General features: G+C 43.5%; 1 protein-coding gene across 3 annotated transcripts in view; it reads right to left on the bottom strand.

The window, feature by feature from the left end:
- LOC143924932 (syntaxin-binding protein 4-like) overlaps positions 1-16328 on the bottom strand; it is a 100211-nt gene extending 83883 nt beyond the window's left edge. The window contains exons 1-2 of one of the 3 annotated variants that reach the window (XM_077449464.1): positions 16079-16328; positions 1801-2001 (exon numbers count right to left, since the gene is read on the bottom strand). In XM_077449464.1, the coding sequence (XP_077305590.1) occupies positions 1801-1802 (2 nt within the window). In that variant the 5' untranslated portion in view covers positions 1803-2001; positions 16079-16328. The remainder of the gene's footprint in view (positions 1-1800; positions 2002-16078) is intronic. The other 2 variants (XM_077449460.1, XM_077449462.1) reach the window with 2 other exon arrangements.
- Positions 16329-20509: the final 4181 nt, after the last annotated feature.

Below are 20509 nucleotides of genomic sequence, written 5' to 3'. Positions count from 1 at the left end.
CATTGTAGCAAAGTGTCATTTGTTCAGTGTTGTCACATGAAAAGATATAATAAAATATTTATAAAAATGTGAGGGGCGTACTCACTTTTGTGAGATACTGTATAAACCCAATCGCTGAAAGCTCAGAAAATCTTTAACAACTCAAGGTAATGTCAAAAAGACAACTAGTGGCCAAATGTAGTACATTCCAATTTGATCCGCATAGAAAATAGCCAAACATTCAATTTTTTGCCCTGTTCTCACCAAATGGACATACATGCACTTTTACTGGGCAAATTTCTATGCAAACTGGTTATAAATACACCCTTAAATATCCTTTTCAGCATTTATTTAGGGTTTATTATCTACTTTATTATACTATAACGTGAGCCTTGGAGCAGAAGATCCTCTGTCTCCCCTGTGCGCTCACTACTCACACCTTCTCACCTGACGGCACATGGCTGTTTAGGCACTGAGCGCAGTACTGTGGCATAAATGAGGCCGTGTCACATGTTCGCCTATACTGTACATCTTGGTTTTATTTTTGCTTTTTTTTACAAAGCATTAGGAAGCTTTGGAAAGGAAAGAACAAGATGTTTACTATGCCTGTTATATCTTCTATAGACAAAGCACAGCTGCACTTGAGTTGACCCGGAGCTGTGTGTGTGTTAAGGAGCTTACAGACCAATGTCCTCACCGTGGCCACACATGGCCATTCCAGGACATCTAATGGTCCCTCTGCTGCCTATGAACTGCTATAGACTTAGTCCTTGCCACATTGATGTAAGATTCTTCATTTATACAGAGATTTACACTAAGAAATAGGGTTAGCACTACTGCCTTGCAGCACTGGGGTCCCTGGTCCAACTCCTGATCAGCATTCTACCTGCATGGAGGTTGCATGTTCTGCATGTATTCATGTGGGTTTCCTCCCACACTCCAAAAACTGCTGGTAGTATAATTGGCTGATATTTAAATGTTGGTTCTAGTACGATATTCTACTGAGCGTGCCCAAGATAGCTGCCTCACCTTCCGCCCCAACAGCAGATAAAGCATGTTGAGTCCCCAAAATAATAATAATAGAAAAATGTACCAGAGACACATGAGACGTGGCCAGGTCATATCAAAGCAATGGCAGCTGGTAGAGAAATTGGGGATGCAGGAGAAAGGTGTCTTAAAATGGAACTCCGGCTGAAATCAAAAGTTACTCTTGCAGTGGAGCTTCCCGGCATTGCAAAGGTTAAATCCTCATTTTTTAAACAGTGAGTATTGAAACCGCACCCTAGAATTTATTATTTGTGCTAATTGAGCTGCTCCCCAATGGGCTGTAGAACACCTACTATGCAAAAAAGGTTTGGTGATAGTAGGCAGCGCTGTGGTTGTGAATGCAATAAATTGCTATATAGACCAATAAGTGAACAATTGCGATGGTACATGAAAATGACAACATATATGTGAACCACAGCGATTCTAAAAAAAACATAGTCCATATTCTTCAGTGAATATTTCAAACAGAAACTTGATTGTTCAATCAAAATGTGCAGTAATCCTTCACCATTTTGTAAACATCCATCAACACCCAATGTGTTCATATCAAATATCGGCTCACCAGACCGCCATGACCTCTTTAACCAAAAAGAAGGTCACAATGCGCTTATGCTGCCAACCTTGCAGCCTGGAAAGAATTCCCGGACTATTCAACACTGTACTCCCCTCTCACCCTCAGCGGGTACATAAGTTGAGAAAAACAAGGAGGATCCAATAGAGTGATATTTATATTCATTTATTAAAACATAAAAGTATAAAAAAGTGCCTGCTTACATGGTTTAGTGCCGATATCCCGGCACTGGATGATACAGAGTTTGTGGTCGGGTGGATGCCGCGATGTGCCCTGCTCAAGCTAGGAATCGGCTTGCGTTCCACCGCCGCTGGAATGAAAACCGGAAGCTGGGACCCAGAAGTGCCGTGACCAGAAGGCGCCTCGACGTACGTTTCGTATCGCTACGTCATCGGGAAGCGTTACTAAAAGAAGTACAAATCCAATTTTTACTTGAAGGCCTAAAAATGGCTATGGTTAATACATTTTTTTGGTTTCACAACCAATATTATAACCAAGTAAGGGGGGTAGCTATGGGAGCACGCTATGCCCCCAGCGTAGACAATTTAGTGCTCAACAAATGGGAACAGGAGAGCATATACAGAATGAGTGGAAGGGTCTTCTATTTTATAAACGCCATATAGATGACATAATTTTATTATGGGAGGGTCCTCATTCCTTATGATTAAAACAAATCTCTATGGCCTCAAATTCACAGCCAGCTACCACTCTGGAACAATCAGCTATCTAGATCTGGTATTAACAAAAAATCTGATCGAACTGATACTAAAACACACTTCAAAGTAACTGATAGAAATGGCTATGTGCCTATCAAAAGTTGCCACCACCCACAGTGGCTCAAGGCCATTCCTAAAAGCCAAATTATGCAGGTGAGAAGGAACTGCAATGATGTAGAAGATTATAATACCCAATCAGAAGTTATCATAAATTGATTCATTGGTAAGGGTTACAATCCCATAGAATTAAATCATTGTAAAAATATAGTGCTTAAGATGGATAGAGAATCCCTTTTAACTAATACTACCAAAAAACATTTCAGGGCGACATAGGATTCATCACGGGATTCCATCGGCAATATAAGGAAGTGGAAAATATTTTAAAAACCCATTGGCCAACTCTCCTTAAAGCGGTGTTCCAGCTGAATTATTTTTTTTTTTTTAAGTCAGCAGCTGCAAACACTGTAGCTGCTTACTTTTAATAAGGACACTTACCTGTCCAGGGAGACTGCAATGTCACGCCATTCTAACTTAGGGAAACCGGCCTTGCGGCTTCACTGCCGGTTTTCGCATGCGCGAATTGCGCGCCACTTTGTGAATTGCCAGCTTGTCTTCTGGGACACACACATGACCCAGAAGACAACGGGGCACTCGCCACAGAAGAGGATGTCCTTGGCCCAGCTGGATCGGAAGTACTCTTAGTACTTCCAAAAAAGGTAAGTTAGAAACTAAAAAAATGTTTTTTTAAATATACAAAAACGAGGGGTGGAGAGGTGGTCTTTTGTTTAATCGATCACATGATTACAATGTAAACAATTCAGTCATGAATAGCTTCCATTCATGACTGCTTGATTACTATTGTGATGCTGTGATTGGCCCACAGTTATAACATGGTACCTGACACCCTGTACCATGTGATTAGCTGTAGCCAGTCACAGCATGTCAAACGAAAGCAAGCTGTCATGAATGGAAGCTAGTCATGACATTATTACTATTGCTTAATATTATTATTATTATTATAATACAGGATTTATATAGCGCCAACAGTTTGCGCAGCACTTTAAAACATTAAGGCAGACAGTACAATTACAATACAATTCAATACGGGGGGGGGGAATCGGAGAGCCCTGTTCATTAGAGCTTACAACCTAGGAGGGAGGATCAAGTTATACAAAAGGGTAATAGCTGTGGGCGATGAGCTAATGGATAAAATAGTGCAGTTGTTAGATGGAGGCAGGATAGGATTCTCTAAAGAGGAAAGTTTTCAGGGATCGCCGGACAACAAAGGAGTGGCTTTGTAAGAAAGGTCCTGGAGTAGCCAGTCTCCAGATCTCAACCCCATAGAAAACCTTTGGAGGGAGTTGAAAGTCCGTGTTGCCCAACGACAGCCCCAAAACATCACTGCTCTAGAGGAGATCTGCATGGAGGAATGGGCCAACATACCAACAACAGTGTGTGACAACCTTGTGAAGACTTACAGAAAATGTTTGACCTCTGTCATTGGCAACAAAGGATATATAACAAAGTATTGAAATGAATTTTTGATATTGACAAAATATTTATTTTCCACCATAATTTGCAAATAAATTCTTTAAAAAATCAGACAGACAATGTGATTGGATTTGTTTCCACATTTTGCCTCTGATAGTTGAGGTATATATATGATGACAATTACAGGCCTCTCATCTTTTTAAGTGGGAGAACTTGCACAATTGGTGGCTGACTAAATACTTTTTTGCCCCACTATATATATATATATATATATATATATATATATATATATTATATTTTTTTTTTTCCAGGTTTTGAGGGGCAAGGTGTAAGGGGTGCCCACCCCCGGGAGTCAAAATTTAAACCACTGAACATGTAGAACGGCAGCGGAAGTAAATATTCATCCTGGAAGAGAGCTTTTATTTCACAGAAAAGGTTCTTCTAATGCCGCGTACACACGACCGGACTTTTCAAGGGACTAGGTCCGACGGACTTTCGGCAGAGTTCTGACAGAGTTCTGACGGACTTTCCGAATGAACGGACTTGGCCACACACAATCACACCAAAGTCCGACGGATTCGAACGTGATGACGTATGACTGGACTAGAATAATTAAGTTCATAGCCAGTAGCCAATAGCTGCCCTCGCATCGGTTTTTGTCCGTCGGACTAGCATACACACGAGCGGATTTCTCGGTAGGAACTGAGTCCGGCGGAGTTCCGGCGGAAAAATTTGAAACATGTTCCATATCTAAAGTCTGACGGATTTTTTCAAATCAAAAGTCCGCTGCAGCCCACACACAATCGAATGGTCTGCCGGAATCGTTCCGTCGGACCTTTGATGTCGAAAAGTCCGGTCATGTGTACGCGGCAGAAGAGGTCAATGCAAGAACACTTCTTTAATGCTAGGTCTGCTTTATGTTCGGTTTTATACCCACATGGCAGTTTTGCCGAGTTCGTTGGCAGTGCAGTTTTAGAGAAGTCATTCTACTGCCAGCATGACACTGATATTAGTTGTCATTGGTCTGTGCTACAGGGGGGAACTGGCCTAGATGTAGCCATACATCATCATTATATTGTATCCATGGGCTGGGAGCTAATCGGACAGTAGATTGCAGAACCCTGTGACACTGTTAAAGAATACTAAAAATACTGAGACTACATATAGTCTAATAATAGTCATCTTATAAAGAGCCATCTTCTCCCTCTGAGAAAGAGAACCTGTACCCATTTTTACACTCACTACAAGGCCGCATTCACACCTGTGCGTTTTTTGTGCATTTTAGGTGCAATGTGTTAAAAAGTCCTGCTCCTCCATAGAAACAGTACAATGAGTCGCCCGGGGACAGGAAGTGTGTTACTGGCAGGGCCACCAGGTGAAAATAGTCACAGCGCTGGAGCCGTGATACCCAGAAGTCACTCCGGGTATCATAGCGGCGACGGAGGAGGTGGCTGAGGACCGCTGCAGGGGCTTTGATTTCAGGTAAGTAATTCATAATGAGCTAGTATGCTGTGCATTTTATCACCCCTGAGCTTTTATTTTTTTTATTAAATAAATAAAAAAAAGACTGAAAATTAAAAAGAAAAACAGTATTTTTTCATTTCTGCTATAAAGCAACTAATAAAAAATTAAAAAGATCCATTTCTTCATAAACTGAGGCCAAAATGTATTCTGCTGCATGTCTTTGGTAAATAAAATCCCAATAAGTGTATATCGATTATAGATGCTATAACTTTCACACAAACCAAACTATGGCATAAATACTGGAATGAAAAAAAAAAAACTGGAATAAAAAAAAAAAGTTATACTACTAATGGCGGTGATCAGCGACTTATAGTTGGACTGTGCGGCGGACAATCTGACACTAACTGACACTTTGTGGGAACTGAGTAACTGACACTGACATCACCAGTGACTCTAATGCAGTGATCAGTGCTAATAATATACACTGTCACTGTACTAATGACATGGCTAGGAAGGGTTAATATTTAGGGGGCACTCAAAGGGCTAACTGTGTGCCTCACAATGTTTACTGTGTGTACTGTGCACTGCTTTTACTGAACAGTATGCCTGTTTTTACTCCCTGCTTTGCAGTGAGGAAAAAAATGGCACATTGCAACTCTGTAGAGAACCCTGTGTTTACCTACACAGAGCTCTCTTCTGTCATTTGCTCAGCTGATCAGTGGGTTCTGGCCATAAATCATTGGCTGATCGGATTGTGCCGTAGCTGTGGCGGCGGGCACGTGCACCCTTGCCCCCTACCCAGAAATACAGAATCATGTACATGTATGTGATTTGGTGATTTTGGTGCAGTATAGGTGGGGTGGATGGTCCTGAAGTGGTTAAAGTAAAACTAAAGCGTAAACCTTTTTTTTTTGGATACAGTAAATGAGAGTTATAATCCCAATCAGGTATTTTTTTGCCATCTGTGACCCATCAAGGAGGTTTCCCCATACTTCTTGTCCCATAACAGGAATAGGAATTGCCTAGAAATTCCTCCAATCCATCCAAAGTGAGGGAATTCCTAGTTGTCCCTAGAATCAGTAGTGGCCCCATTTGAAAATGTCCCCTCTTTCTCTTTTGAGGACAACCCCAAATTTGGGATTTTCTTTTACTTTTACTTTCATTGATAATGGTCATCAAGACAAATAAAGAGGGTGGATTTCCCAAATGGGAATTCAGATAAATAAAAGAAGACAAATAATAAAAGGCAATAAAAATTGAGGTATTCCAATCCCTCTCCACGCTATCCAAAACAAAAACAAAAAAGAGAAGGTTTGCCTTTAGTTATATATAACTTACTTTAAGTTTTAATGGGTAATGTTACCAGGTAGAGTAAGGTTTTCGAAGGGAACAAAGATGCAACTGGAAGATTCATCTGCAGAGAATAATGTGTGAATCTCAAATTCACTGATTTTGAAGTATGACACCAGCTTTCATGAGGTCAGACGAACTTTGAAGGGAGAATGAGAAGACGAGGCCAAATCCAGTGCCACCCTAATTTTCTCCCAAAATTCTAAAATCTTTACCAAGAGCAGATCAAAATCTGACTGTGGTAGGCAGCCAAGGAAGGCAACACATTTGACAAACAAAAGCCCAGTTAAAAGGAATGCAGAGGTATCATAAAACTTGATAAGCCTGGACTTTTGATGAGTTGCTGTCATAAATGACCAAGTCATAAATGGTCTGAAATGCAGTATAATGTGAAACTGGAATATTGACCTATAGCTGTACATCAACAACTCTCATGAATGTTCCATAATTTTTACTGTAATGCCCCGTACACACGATCGGAAATTCCACCAGCAAAAGTCCGATGTGAGCGTTTGGTCGGAAATTCCAACTGTGTATATGCTCCATCAGACTTTTACTGGCAGAATTTCCACCAGCAAAAGATTCAGATTCTCTATTTTTCCAATGGAAAAAGTTCTGATCGTAAATTCCTATGGTCTGTAGCAATTCCGACGGGCAACATTCCTACGCATGCTCGGAAACAATTTGAAGCATGCTCAGAAGCATTGAACTTAATTTTCTCGGCTCATCGTAGTGTTGTACGTCACTGCGTTCTTGACGGTCGAAAAAGTTCAGAGAACTTGTGTGACCGCGTGTATGCAAGCCAAGCTTGAGCGGAATTCCGTCGGAAAACCATCCAAAATTTTTCCGACGGAAATTCCACTTGTGTGTGTGAGGGGCATAGTAGAGTTATCTTCTAAAAAGTAGTTACAAAAATGTATAAGTAATTATCACTCAGACATCAAACACACCTATGGTACAAGGTCTGGAAGACTAATAATAGACACTCCTAGGAGAAATAGACATATCATATATATATATATATATATATATATATCACATTTGGTATCTGATAAATCATGATTTCATTCTGCTTCTGGTTTATGGATTATGGAACCTTGTCATATGGAAATATAGATGTTTCCAGGAAAAGGTGTCTTGTGAACGCACACTTTTGTTTGTTTCCACGCTATAAGCATAAGACAGCTAATTCATTTAATTGGGCCTATGCACCACAAATGGGCCAAATAAGCTCCTGTACTTTTTTTTGGTATTAGGCATTGCGCATTTTTTTTACCGTACATTATAGCACATTTTAACATGCACAAAAATGCACATCTGCTTGCCGCATTTAGTTGGGGCTTTTGTTCACTTTTTTTCATGCTTTTTTTCTTGTTTTCACACTACAAGCATAGGACAGCCCTTTAATTTCAATGGGCTGCCCTACACACGACAAAGCACCAAAGAAGCTTCTGTACCTCTTTTGGCATTGAGCATTGCACATTTTTTCCCCTGCACATTGTGGCGTGCTTTCACATGCACAAAAACGCACATCTCCTTGCCGTTCTTGGGGTGCCATTTGCAATAAATGGTATTGCAAGTACAGCGCATATTTTCATGAGTTCTATAAACGATCACAAACATGTGCGTGTTTGTTTGCATTCATGGAATGCTTAGATGTGGATGAAGGTTGTTTCTAATGGGCATTCCAGAAAACCTACAACACCCTGCAATAGGGTTCTGCAACACCCTGGCCAAGGGACAAGAGAAAGCCTCTGTGGTAGCAGCTTTGTGCTCTAATTTATAATAATACGGAGTTCTAATAGTAATTTATGAGGGCCATCACTATTGCAACATCAGCTTGGACTTAATTATTATTATAATATAGAATTTATATAGCACCAGCCATTTGCACAGCACTTTACAATATGGAGGCAGACAGTACAATCACAATACAATTCAATACAGGAGGAATCAGATTTTTCAAGGGATCCAAGCTTTGCACTTTACTAAGAACCAATAAACTCCACAAGTTCATTTAACTTTTAAAATGTTGCAATATAATTTCTGTAAATATTTAATGCACAGTTTTTTTCTTTATTAGATGATTTTTTTGAAATCATTAATCTGAATCTCTGAATTTTCTAAGTAAACTTGCACAAATGTAAGCATAAAGTACAGATGTAAAACCGCAAATACAGACTGTATATACACATGTATGGGTAGAAAAACAAGAGGTATCATGAACAACCTACAGCCTATTATTGTGCGCAACTAAACCTACCACACATTGGAGCCACCAGTGCAGAATTCACACAAGTTCACCCTGAGCTGATGAAAATGAGATCAGACCAGGGAAATTTCTTGGTCTCACTAGAGTTTGGGGCTCTCACTCTGTACCCCGTGTATGGGTTTTCATTGATTGGGGCTATAGGAGTGAGAGAGGTTTGAGTCTTGGATGAGATACAAACACCAGTGCTCCTAGTACTGATCTGGGAACTCTAGTATCATACTTGGCACCTTCTGATGTCACACAGAATTCACCAGCTGGACCCTTTGGACATACCAAGGTACTGTGAAAATATGTGGGTGTTACATCTAGGCAACATGCAAATGGACAGAGGAAGAGAAGTTGGTTGGAGGTACACAGTTCTCTTAGGGAAGGATCAACCAACTTGTTTTCACAGATACCCAGTACAGAAATGTCATTGTTGAACCTGATTACAAGGTATTGCCATCATGGCCTAGCCTGCCCCTCAAACCAAGTAGCAGTTTATGTAATTCTTGGGGACAGCTGGCTACTATAGGTAATTTCTGGCAACTATAGTGGTTTGGACAAACCCCTGAGTGACCTAACCAAGAATAAACTGCCTAAGTTGGTGTCTTGGACACGGGAATAGGTCTTCCAGACTTTAAAGGAGGCACTGGCATGTGCCCCTGTAATACAACCCATAGATACTACCCATTGGTTTCTGGTGCACACCAATGCATCTGTCTTGGTTTTGGTGTGCTACAGTGCCAGGTGAATCAGTCAGGAGAGGAATATCATCCCATTTTCTACCTGAGCTTGAAACTAGTAACCAAGGAGGTAGCATACACAAATTAGACAAAACATTATGACCACCCACCTAATATTGGCTATATCCCCCTTTTGCTGCCAAAACAGCTCTGACCCATCAAGGGATGGACACCACTAGACCTCTGAATGTATGCTGTGGTATCTTGCACCAATGTCAGTTGCAGATCTTTTAAGATCTGGCAACTTCCAAAGAGACTTCCCATAGTGAATCCTATTGCCATCTCTTCCCCAGGTGACCCACACACACAGTCATTCACATGAGGTACAAGAAAATGCGATTCATCAGACCAGGCCATCTTCTTCCATTAGTCTATGATCCAGTTTTGATACTCATGCACCCACTGTAGGTTCTTTTGGCTGTCAGCATGGGAACCCTGACCAGTCTGCATCTATGTTCTGTGTATTCTGACACCTTTCTTTTAGAACCAGCATTAAAGTGGTCTTAAGCCCTTCTCTTAAGGTTTCCTTCTGTGTTGTAGCTGCCCGCCCAGACCTCCCTTTTTCTTACCTGAGCTGGATCCGATCCAGTGATGTGCACAAGCACAGCGGCTCAAGAGGCTATCTCTCTCCTCATTGGACAGGTTGATAGCAGCAGGAGCCATTGGCCCCTGCTGCTGTCAATCAAATCCTGTGACACAGCAGTCGGGGGCAGGGCCAAGTCCTGCTGTCTGTGCCAATGGGCGCAGCAGCAGGACTTGGGAGCAAGCCCGCACAGATGCCCCCATGAAAAGCAGCTTTCCGTGGGGGCACCTGATAAGCAGGAGTGTCCTGGAGCAATGGCGAAGGACCCCAGAAGAGAAAGATTTGGCTGCTCTGTGCAAAATCATTGCACAGAGCAGGTAAGTATAGGCATGTTTGTTATTTATTTATTTATTTTAAAGGATGGTTTGCAACCCCTTTGCCTTTTTCAGCAATTTGAGCTCTTCTATTGGATTGGACTACACAGGCCAGTCTTTACTCTTCACAAGAGGGCCTTGGGCCATGTTTTTAGGGAGAACAGGGAGCTACTCCATTGGAAATTCGTTCTCCAGCCCCACAATTTCACTATACAACATAAGAAGGGTCAGTAGACACAGCTATGCTAATAGAGTGTGCTGGCAAAAGTCATTTTGCTTCCAGCATTGCTGTTTCTTCTTGCTGGAGGCCACCATTTTGTTGAAGCCCATAGCAGTCACTTTCTTACTTTCTCCCCCCACCCGGTCTAAAAAACTATAAGTCACTTTGTGCAATTAAAATATGTACATTTCCAGCCTTGATTGTATGTCTTGGCTCAGATAGAGGGGGAGGCTTAAAGAAGCTTCACAGGCTGCCCATGAGGGAAATAAGATAAGACACTAATTATTGTACCTTTAACTCTCTAGTGTCTCCCTGGCAGCAGAGTTTGTCTCATCACCTCTCATGCTTTTCCTTTTACCCTCCCTAATCTGTGTTCTCTCCACACAGTGTCATTCCCGTTGCTTTCTCCCCCCTTCAGGAACAGTAAATCTTAAAGCTTTCCGCTTATCATCCTCCAATGGCTCTGATTTTAGGCCCAGTGCTGAGAATAGGGAGAAACTGAGCATGTGCAGAACAGGATGAGACAGTGCATTACTGGATTGTACACAGTGTAGACACTTAGGTTTACTGCTTTACATAGCTATACCTGAAAAAGGGGCCAGCCTGAAGTGATAGCAGGACTTCATTTTCTGATTAACGTTCCACTTTAAAGTGAAACCCACCTTTACTTAGAAAATTGTAGCACCTTCTAGTGTGCTAGGTTGTTAGAATAGCTGTTAGTGTAAGGAAATTTAAAGAGGAACTGCAGTCTGCTCACATAATTTGTAATAAAACATTCTTGTCATTCTAAAGCTTTCCTCCAACCACTTTGCATATTATTTTATATATATACTGTGATTCTGTACTTGCCAAATATGCTGCAGAACTCTCCCTCTACTGAGTCGGTCTGCAGCCATTTTAACTGTGGGCAGCTGAAGCTGCTGCCTGTTCACTTCCTGGATTGACACAGAGGCACACCTCCAGCTCTGCAGCTCTAATTGGCCCTCTTATGACTAATTCCCCCCCCTCCTGGAAAACTCTCACAAGAGTGAGAGAGAGCTGTGCATGATGTCATAAGCCCAGGTTTTTTTCCAGACAAGAAACAGGAAGGGGGCTGTATAAGGTATTTACTGGCAGAAAAAAAAAATTACTATCCAAAGTTAAAACAACAAGGGCAGAAGATTTAATAGATGGACAGTTGAAAAAAATGACTGAAGTTCTGCTTTAAGTCTGGCTCAGGGCTAAGCCTGAGCTGTGAATCTGGGTCAGGGTTCAGTGACTTAGGGCAGGATGACTGATCCTAACAGCCTCTATGGTGCCTCCCCCTGTTTTCTGGGAGAATGTTCTAAACATAGTGGGTGGAGGCTAGGAGGAGCTGCTTGAAATATTTATGAGGGCCTCAGTCAATCCCCAGTAAAGTGCTGTCAGGGGACAGGCCACCTCATAAATAAGCATCAGTCATACCAGAGAGGGGCAGTTGGGTGGAAAATTGAGATGGAGTGCTGAGGTGGCTGTCGATGGCCCCTGAGGGTGCCCCCTAGTCTGGAAGGGGGGTGACCTTGGACCTGGGCTTGGGTGCTGGAAGGATCCTGCCAAAACACATGGAGGAAGCCCTTCCTGGAGACATGGAAGCAAGGAGAGAGGACAGCAGGAACAGGTCAGCACTATTGGGAGATCCCCTGGGAGTCAGCCTAGTGACAAACGATCAGAAAAAGTCAGATTGGATTTTTTTGTCAGAAAATTTGAGATCCAGCTCTCAAATTTTTTCCGTCGGAATTTACGACGGAAAAAGTCCAATAGAGCCCACACACGATCGGATTTCCCCCACAATATAATCCAATCAGACCTTTTACGTCTGAATTTCCGACCGTGTGTACAAGGCATTAGATTGCCTGTGAAGATTCGGTGTGCCTGGCTGTGCAGGGAGGAGGGGGGGTCTGTGTTTTCTTGCGGCTCTTTAGGGGGTGCGCTACAAAATCTTCAGCAGTAGTGGAAAAGAATATACGAGGGATCTAGGTTTATATGCACGAGTGCCCTTACAGCTGCTTTGTGGGGTTGCTGTGACCCCAGCTCTGCCCCGGCCGTGTCCCTTCATGCTGAACCCCAGTAAACCGTCTTCACCTAGTGCTGGACTTGATCTCAAGTTCAAGTGATAAAAGCTTTAGCCCTTAATCGGATTATGGCTGATTACATGGACGGTTATGGGCGGAAGGCAGAGCGCGGAAGGAAGGCTTGTGGAGGGAGTGGCAGCCGCCTGGCTGATCTGCATGTTTACAGTGAAAGGTTAGAGTCAGCAGACGTCCAGCACACTTCTCCCTTCACCAATCCCGCTGATGAGGCGCAATACCAAAATCCAATCAGTCACGCATTAACTAACTCTCTCATTCATGACACCTTTTAGCTGGCACCCGGCGGATTTGTACGCGGTGCTGAGGCAGCGCTCTGCTAGCTGTTCCTATCTCGGTCCTCCCCGTGAAATAAAAGCGCTAATCTTTTATTTTTTTATTTTTTTCCTGACGTGATTACTTACAGCTGAAGATTAATCAGCTTATATTTTGCCTTCCCTGGTTCTTCCTTTTCCCCTCAACATGCTAATGACATTTATTTTAAAGAAAAATTTAACATTTTCGTTGCAGACCGTATTTTAGACCTAGTGATGTCATCTCTGGGTCTCTGTGCTTCTCTATGTAATGTAGGGAGATAATGGTTGATTGTGGGATGGGATGGGACTGGCAAGGCACTGTACATAGCTTCCTGATAACATCACAGCACCTGCAATCTGTACTCCTCTCATGAAATCTCAGCCCTGATGTAAGCCGTGGGCTGTCTTGGGTTATGCAATATGAATATGCCTTGATGGGTGGATGTCAGTCTGGAGGAGTGGGCGTTCCTAGGAAGGATGACTGTCCCTGGCTCACCCCCATCATTCATTGAATTTCAGTTCTTTCAATCATAGAGGCTTAGCATTATGATATTTACATAACCATTGCCAACAGAAGCAGCCGGTCCATTACGGGCGCAGGGCTGCCGCCCCCCCCTAGTTAGCATTTGGGGCGCCAGACTTCGATTTCTATGAGTTTTTTTTTTTAAGCCACATGATTAGAGCCCTGATCCCACCCACTTGTGACACTAACGAATTAATATTAGCTATTGTTTTCCAGCTTCTCCTCCTGGCCAGATCAAGACATGAGGTGGATTGGATTGGCCAGGAGGAGAAGCCGAAGAAGCCGGGGTGGCCATGGAGGGGCAGAGTGCGGGGGGACCGTGGAGGGGCAGAGTGCGGGGGGACCGTGGAGGGGCAGAGTGCGGGGGGACCGTGGAGGGGCCGAGTGTGGGGACCAAGGAGGGGGCCGAGTGCGGAGGGGGACCAAGGAGGGGGCCGAGTGCGGGGAGGACCGTGGAGGTGCCGAGTGCGGGGAGGACCATGGAGGGGCCGAGTGCAGGGAGGACCGTGGAGGGGCCGAGTGCGGGGAGGACCGTGGAGGGGCTGAGTGTGGACCGGGGGGGGGGGTTTGTCTGCCACCCCCCTAAAAAAGTTTAACACCGGCCGCCACTGATTCCCAAGAGCCAGTCCACTACTACATCAGGGCTGAGCGCTCTTAAGAGGAATACTGTGCTGCAATGTTGTCAGCAAGCTATGTATAGCACCCTGACGGCTCCTCCCAGGATCTGCCTGTATTGCATAGAGAATGACAGAGATAAAGTATATAAAATTGATAGATTTTCATCAAAAATGTAATCAGCCATGATTTGCCTGCATAGAGAAGCATAGAGATCTAGTAATGAAATTATTAGGTCTACAAAAAAAAAAGTATATAAAAATAGGTTTTCAATAAAAATGTCATCAGTCATGATCTGCCTTCATTGCATACAGAAGCACAGAGATTACATCATTAGGTCTAAAATAAGGTGTATAAAAATGGATAGGTTTCATGGAACATTTTATTAACAGGTTGATGGCAGTTGGCAAAACTCCAACCAAATTATTATTATTTTATTTTTTTGTATAGAGCAGGGATTGGCTAGATCTTCCTGTTACTATCTATGGTTATACTAAGGAGATTTTCCCTTAGTTTGTGTTCCAGTGACCACCCTGTGACAAGAGGACAAGGAATGAAGGATTGGGGGTCATGCATAGTAGTACAACACATACATAAGTGCCAACTTTTTACCACTTTACTAGAAAATGTGTTTTTGGTGCATTTGTATCGCCCATCATTCCTGCCCCCCTGAGTTCCTGTCAGTGGGATAGGAAGTGAGGAATAATCTCCTCAGTGACGTCACAAACACAAATAAAAAGCATAGCTTAATTCCATTCTACCAAAACAAAAAAGTAGGGTATTAAATCTAGGTAGTGGGACCGCTTGACACTTGCATGAGTGGCTGCGAAGAACTACTAACTCAAATGCAGAGACCTAAGATTCCTAACTTTGCAGCATCTAATAAAATTTGAAATCATAGTTGGACTGCCCCCTTTTAAACAAAAATAGACCAGAATGGCCACCATCAAGAAGGTCCCTAGTCAAGGAGGTCGCAAGTAAAGGAAATGCCTAGCCTAGGATTTCCCTACACAAGGTGGCCCCTAGCCAAGGAGGTCTCTAGCCAAGGAGATCTCTAGTCAAGGGAGTCTCTAGTCAAGGAATTCCCTAGTCAAGGAGGTCTAAAGTCAAGGAGGTCTAAAGTCAAGGAGGTCCCTAGCCAAGAATGTCCCTAGTCAAGGAGGACTCCAGTCAAAGAAGTCCTAGTCAAGGAAGTACCTAGCCAAGAAGGACCCTAGTGAAAGAGGTCTCTAATCAAAAAGGTCCTAGTCAAGGAGTTCCTGAGTTAAGGAGGTCTCTTGTCAAAGAGGTCCCTAGACAAGGAGGTCTCTAGTCAAAGGGGTCTCTAGTTAAGGATGTCCCCAGTCATAGGAGGTCCCTAGCCAAGGAAATCCTTAGTCAAGGAGGTCTCTGGTCAAAGAGGTCCCTGGTCAAGGAGGTCCCTAGCCATGGAGATCTCTAGTCAGGGAGGTCTGTAATCAATGAGCTCTCAAGTCAAGGAGGTCTCAAGTCAAGGAGGAACTAGCCAAGAAGGTCCCTAGTCAAAGAGGTGCCTAGTCAAAGAGGTCTCAAGTCTAGGAGTTTCCTAGCCAAGGAGATCCCAAGTCAAGGAGGTCTCTAGTCAAGGAGATCCCAAGTCAAGGAGGTCTCTAGTCAAGGAGGTCTCTAGTCAAGGAGGTTCCTAGTCAAGGAGGTCCCTAGTCATAACAAACTTGTATTTCTGCATGGCGTATAAGATGCCCCCTTTCCCTGATCCTACACTGGCATCCGGTGGCTCTTAGTGGCCCCCTCGTACTTCTGTGCGGTAAAAAACAGCTGTTGTACTCACCAGTAGATCAGCGACAGGCCGTCAAATCTCTCCAACTCCTTCCCAGAAGGTTTGAGATAGGACATCTCATCTACAACCCTGGAAGAGCCTAGAGCGTTTCAGAGCGTGAGCTGTAACAGTGAGTCCATGTCTGTTCACTGTGTCCCTTCTTAATTCCGTATCATCTCAGCTCTGCCTGTGCTAATCACACAGGATTTCAGGCACACAGAGCCGGGCCTAATCTCAGATCCACATATGACTTCAACACCCCCCTACCCATTCCTCCATCCTCTGCTCCGAACTTGCCCGTCTCTTGATAGACCAGCTGGCGTCCTGTCCCCTTCTGCCTGCCAATCCACAGACTTGGGGCAATCACTTATGATCGGCTTACACCAGCAAGGGGAGGGTTAATGTGGTCAGAAGCTTTCGTCTGTGCATGCCTTGTGCAGAGTGATTGAACTAAAGCTGAACTCTGGGCAGACATAGAAGACACAAATAATGTAGCTCTCTAACCATTAATACATCATTAAATGTATTTTATAAATACAAGCAGTGTAAGTATCTGAATGTGACTTGGTATCAGTCTGCTGTATAGCGGGGCTGGAGTGTTAGAGAAAGAAGCAGCACAATGAGCAAATCAGTTCATGTGCTGGCAAGAAGCATGGTGATAGGAGGAGAGAGCAGATTGACAGAGGGATGAGCTCATCACTGTGCTGCTTCTCCTTTCACTGTTGAGTCACAAGTTGGGGGTGGGTATAAGATGATCTTGGCTCAGAAAAAGTGGGTTGAATGATGCAGACTGAGGACATCTAGTGACAGAAAAAAAGCACTGCAGGGTAAATCTCTGGAATGGAACTAAATGTTGCAACAAATGCTTTGGACTGTTTTCCCGATACTGACAGTAGTGGACCATACCTGTGTAATGTGTTTTGGTACGGCCTCTTTTAATCTTCGTCAGGTCCAAATGTGGCAAAACAGGAGCAATAGGGAGATAATTGTCACCGCAACAGAAAGTGCTTGAACAAGAACCTTCATGGCAGGATCACCAGATATTATAATGAATGCTACAGATCTAAAAATATTGATAACAATGTTGGCAATACATCAACATGTTAAAGTTGGACTTGGGGCAGATATAAAAGAGATAAATTATGCAGCTCTGTAATCACCAATATAGCATTAATCTTCTTCTTTTTTCTCTTTTTTTTATGCAATCAGTGTAAATACCTTAATCTGGCTTGGTATCAGCCTCACGCAGTTGCAGTCCCTGTACAGCAGAGCTCAGAGTGGGAGAGGAAGAAGCAACACAAGGAGCCAATTCATTCATGTTCTGACAATGAACATGCTGATAGGAGGAGAGAGAGCAGAACGAAGAAGAGATGCAGTAAGCTCATCTCTGCGTTGCTTCTCCTTCACTGTCCAGTCACAAGTTGGAGATGGGTCCATAACAGCTTGGGCTTAGAGGAAGTGGGTTGAATAATGTTGGCTGACATTCAAACCAGAGGATTCAGGACAGCTTTTGGAAAAAAGTACTGCGGGGGACAGCTCCAGATTAAAAGGTGAGTATTGCCGTAAAGGTTGCTCTTTTATAACCTATTAATAAGCTATTGCTTTTTGTTTTACTTTTGACTGGACTTCTGCTTCAAAGGTTATTTGAAATTTTGGTGATGGGGTTTACATCTACTTGAAAGTGAAAACTTAAACTTTGTTAATGAGAAGGAATCCACTTTGGGTCACCTACACACAGGTGCTCTGTAGCTGAGCGAGGCATTGAATATAGTATAGCAGAATCTCTAACCTCTTCCAGTCTAATGAGAACCTCCAAGGCCAAAGATAGCTGACATCCTTCAATATGTGGTGGGTTGTGAGGCATAGTGGGGGCAAAGGTGGTAAAAGTCATTGGGCGCCAGATGCTTCTTGGATGTAAAAGAGGTTTTATTTCTTTGACAGTCCTTTTTATATTTTGCAAGGGAAAGAGGGTTAAGGCCAGGACACCCTTAAGTAGTTGCAATTTCAAATGGCAGACTCTGAGACTTCAACAGGAGGACAGCCGTACAGGGAAAGGCCCCAGCAAGGTGCCTCTTCTGCACGTGTAGGATTGTTGTCTCCTATGGTAACTGTACTGAAACTGTTCCTAACTCAAAGTAACAGTTTTCTCAGCAGTACTACAACTTCTCCTTGTAGTTCTTCAGCCCCTTGAGCTCCCAGTCGATCACTGGACACTCTGATTCACTGACTCTAAATCCTGTGAGCTCCTCAAGGCCTTTGCGGTGGTATCTCCCTCAAGTGTCACCCACACTTCCCTGCTGGGTTCCTAGCTTGGCACTTTGGATACCTTTAAGCTTCACCCCTGCTGACCGGCTCAGCCTCTGAGTCCCTAGCTTGGCACACAAGACTGCTCTGCAAGCATCACCTCCGATGGTTGGGCCCCTGACTTGATCACTGCCTGAAGTTTACCAAATTTCCCAGGAAATTCCCGGGATTTAGACCCTTTTTCAGATTTTATCGTTAACCGGGAAATGTTTTGGGAAATTCAGTTTTTCCAGATTTTTTGCCGCTGTCCACTAGAGTCCCCGCCGGCTGCCATTTTTAAGAAGACCAGAAGAAGAGGTAGGCTGGGTGGGTGGCTACAATAGAAATTGAGCTGCTGTGCCACCCACCCCCACCCCGCTCCACCCTGCTGCCATTCTCTGTGACCTGTTATGGAAAGGGGCTGGGAATGGGCAGCGCCACAGCTCAGTTTCTATTGTAACCATGTGGCCCGCTCCGCCTCTATTTTGTTCCCTCTTGGCCTCTCTTCTGTAATGGTGGTGAAGACACCGCTGCTCTGGCATACCTGATATAAGGAGGGTGTTCTGCTGGGGACACTGGATGTAATGAGGGGCTCTTCTGGGGACATTAGCTTTGTAAGGAGGGACTCTGCTGGGGGCACCTTATGGCATCTAGTAGCAGGTGACACGCTCAGTGGTCCCACTGATTATGGCGAGTTGAATCATTTCATTTTATATTACAATGTAATAATAGTAATAATGCGCTTCAATCATCCCGACACCACAACAAACATGGTGCTGGGATGATTGAAGCGCTAACATCAGGTGTTTGGAGTATCTTTATCTGCTGATTTGTTAAACTCTGGAATACACATTTCTATTGTGGTGTAGGATCTGGGCCTGCTGTCCTTTCATCCCTCTTTCCTTCCTTCTCTCTCCTTCCCTCCCTTTTTTTCGTTTTCTTTCTCCATCTCTTATTCATCCAGACTCTAACCACACCCCCATTTGAACCACACCATATAAGCCACGCCTCATTTTTCTTTGTTTGCTATGTCACACCTACAAATGCATGCCACACCCCCTAATTATAATAAGACTCTGCCTACAGCCAAAAAAGTATCCCTATACATTTTTTTTTTTTTTACAATGTTGTCAACTATGCAAATGAAGTGCAACCCCCGCAGGAGCCATTTGGTAATTTGGGTTCTATGTTCTTCACCTCCACTCCAAAAACAACCTCAGCCCCTCCGACACACCTGGTTGAATGAGTCAGTCATTCATCTTTAATTACATTACAAGACCATGAGTATAGATACCTTTAACTCGGCTTTGAATTAGTAAAATAGACTGTTTATTGGTAAATGAACTCAATGTATTGGTATGGGTTAGAATAAATGGTGGTTTTGGCATAAATAAACACAGAGAAGGGTAGGTTCAGACACAATCTGCTAGACAGTATATTCACTATGTAACTTAGAATAGAGTTCTGTACCACTAGATTAAAACCAACACATAAATCAGCAAAGTCAGCAATAACCAGTTCATAAAAGCATTAACTGCAATGTAATAATAATAATACTATAGTCTTGAGTGCACTCTAGGAGAATGGCTGGGATATGGTGCAGTGTCCCCTGAGAGGTAAAGGACTCTGTGTAGCTGCTTTAAAGGGATAGTCTTTAGTACTAACTCTTCTTCAGCCAGCTAGTTTTGGGGCCGTTGTACCGTTGGTGCATATGCGGATAGTCCTAGTCAAGAAGGCAGCAATAAAGACACTAGATGGCTGTATGGTCAGTGTCTAAAGGGCTCAATCTCTCTAGCAGCAGATAGTAAATCCCCACAGCAGCAGCTCAACGGTCCTAGCAATATTGTAGCTCACCATCAGGTCCCAAAATTAGTCCATTATCTTTTCTGCTCTGCCCTTAGGCTCTGCCTCAAGGTACATGACACACAGTCACCTGACAGCCAGAGCGAGGACTCTTGGACAGCCCTGGCTCAGTAACCACTGATTTTGCGACAGTGGCCACAAGAGTGTGGCAAGGTATGAGTGCCTGTATGATCTTCCGCCAATGGAAAAGGTCCGTAGTAGGTGTGTTACCAGTGTTGGGCTGGATAGCTGGAACAACAGATGGCAGCAGGAGGCAGTTGCTTGGCAGACGGCAGCTGGTTGCAGGTTCAACAGGAC

The sequence above is a fragment of the Lithobates pipiens genome, unplaced genomic scaffold, assembly GCF_037356315.1.
Source record: "Lithobates pipiens isolate NorthernLeopardFrog02 unplaced genomic scaffold, aLitPip1_a1.2 Scaffold_22, whole genome shotgun sequence".
In the NCBI taxonomy this organism is placed as follows: domain Eukaryota; kingdom Metazoa; phylum Chordata; class Amphibia; order Anura; family Ranidae; genus Lithobates; species Lithobates pipiens.
Note: the sequence above shows the minus strand (reverse complement) of the source record. Positions and strands in the feature narration are given on the sequence as shown.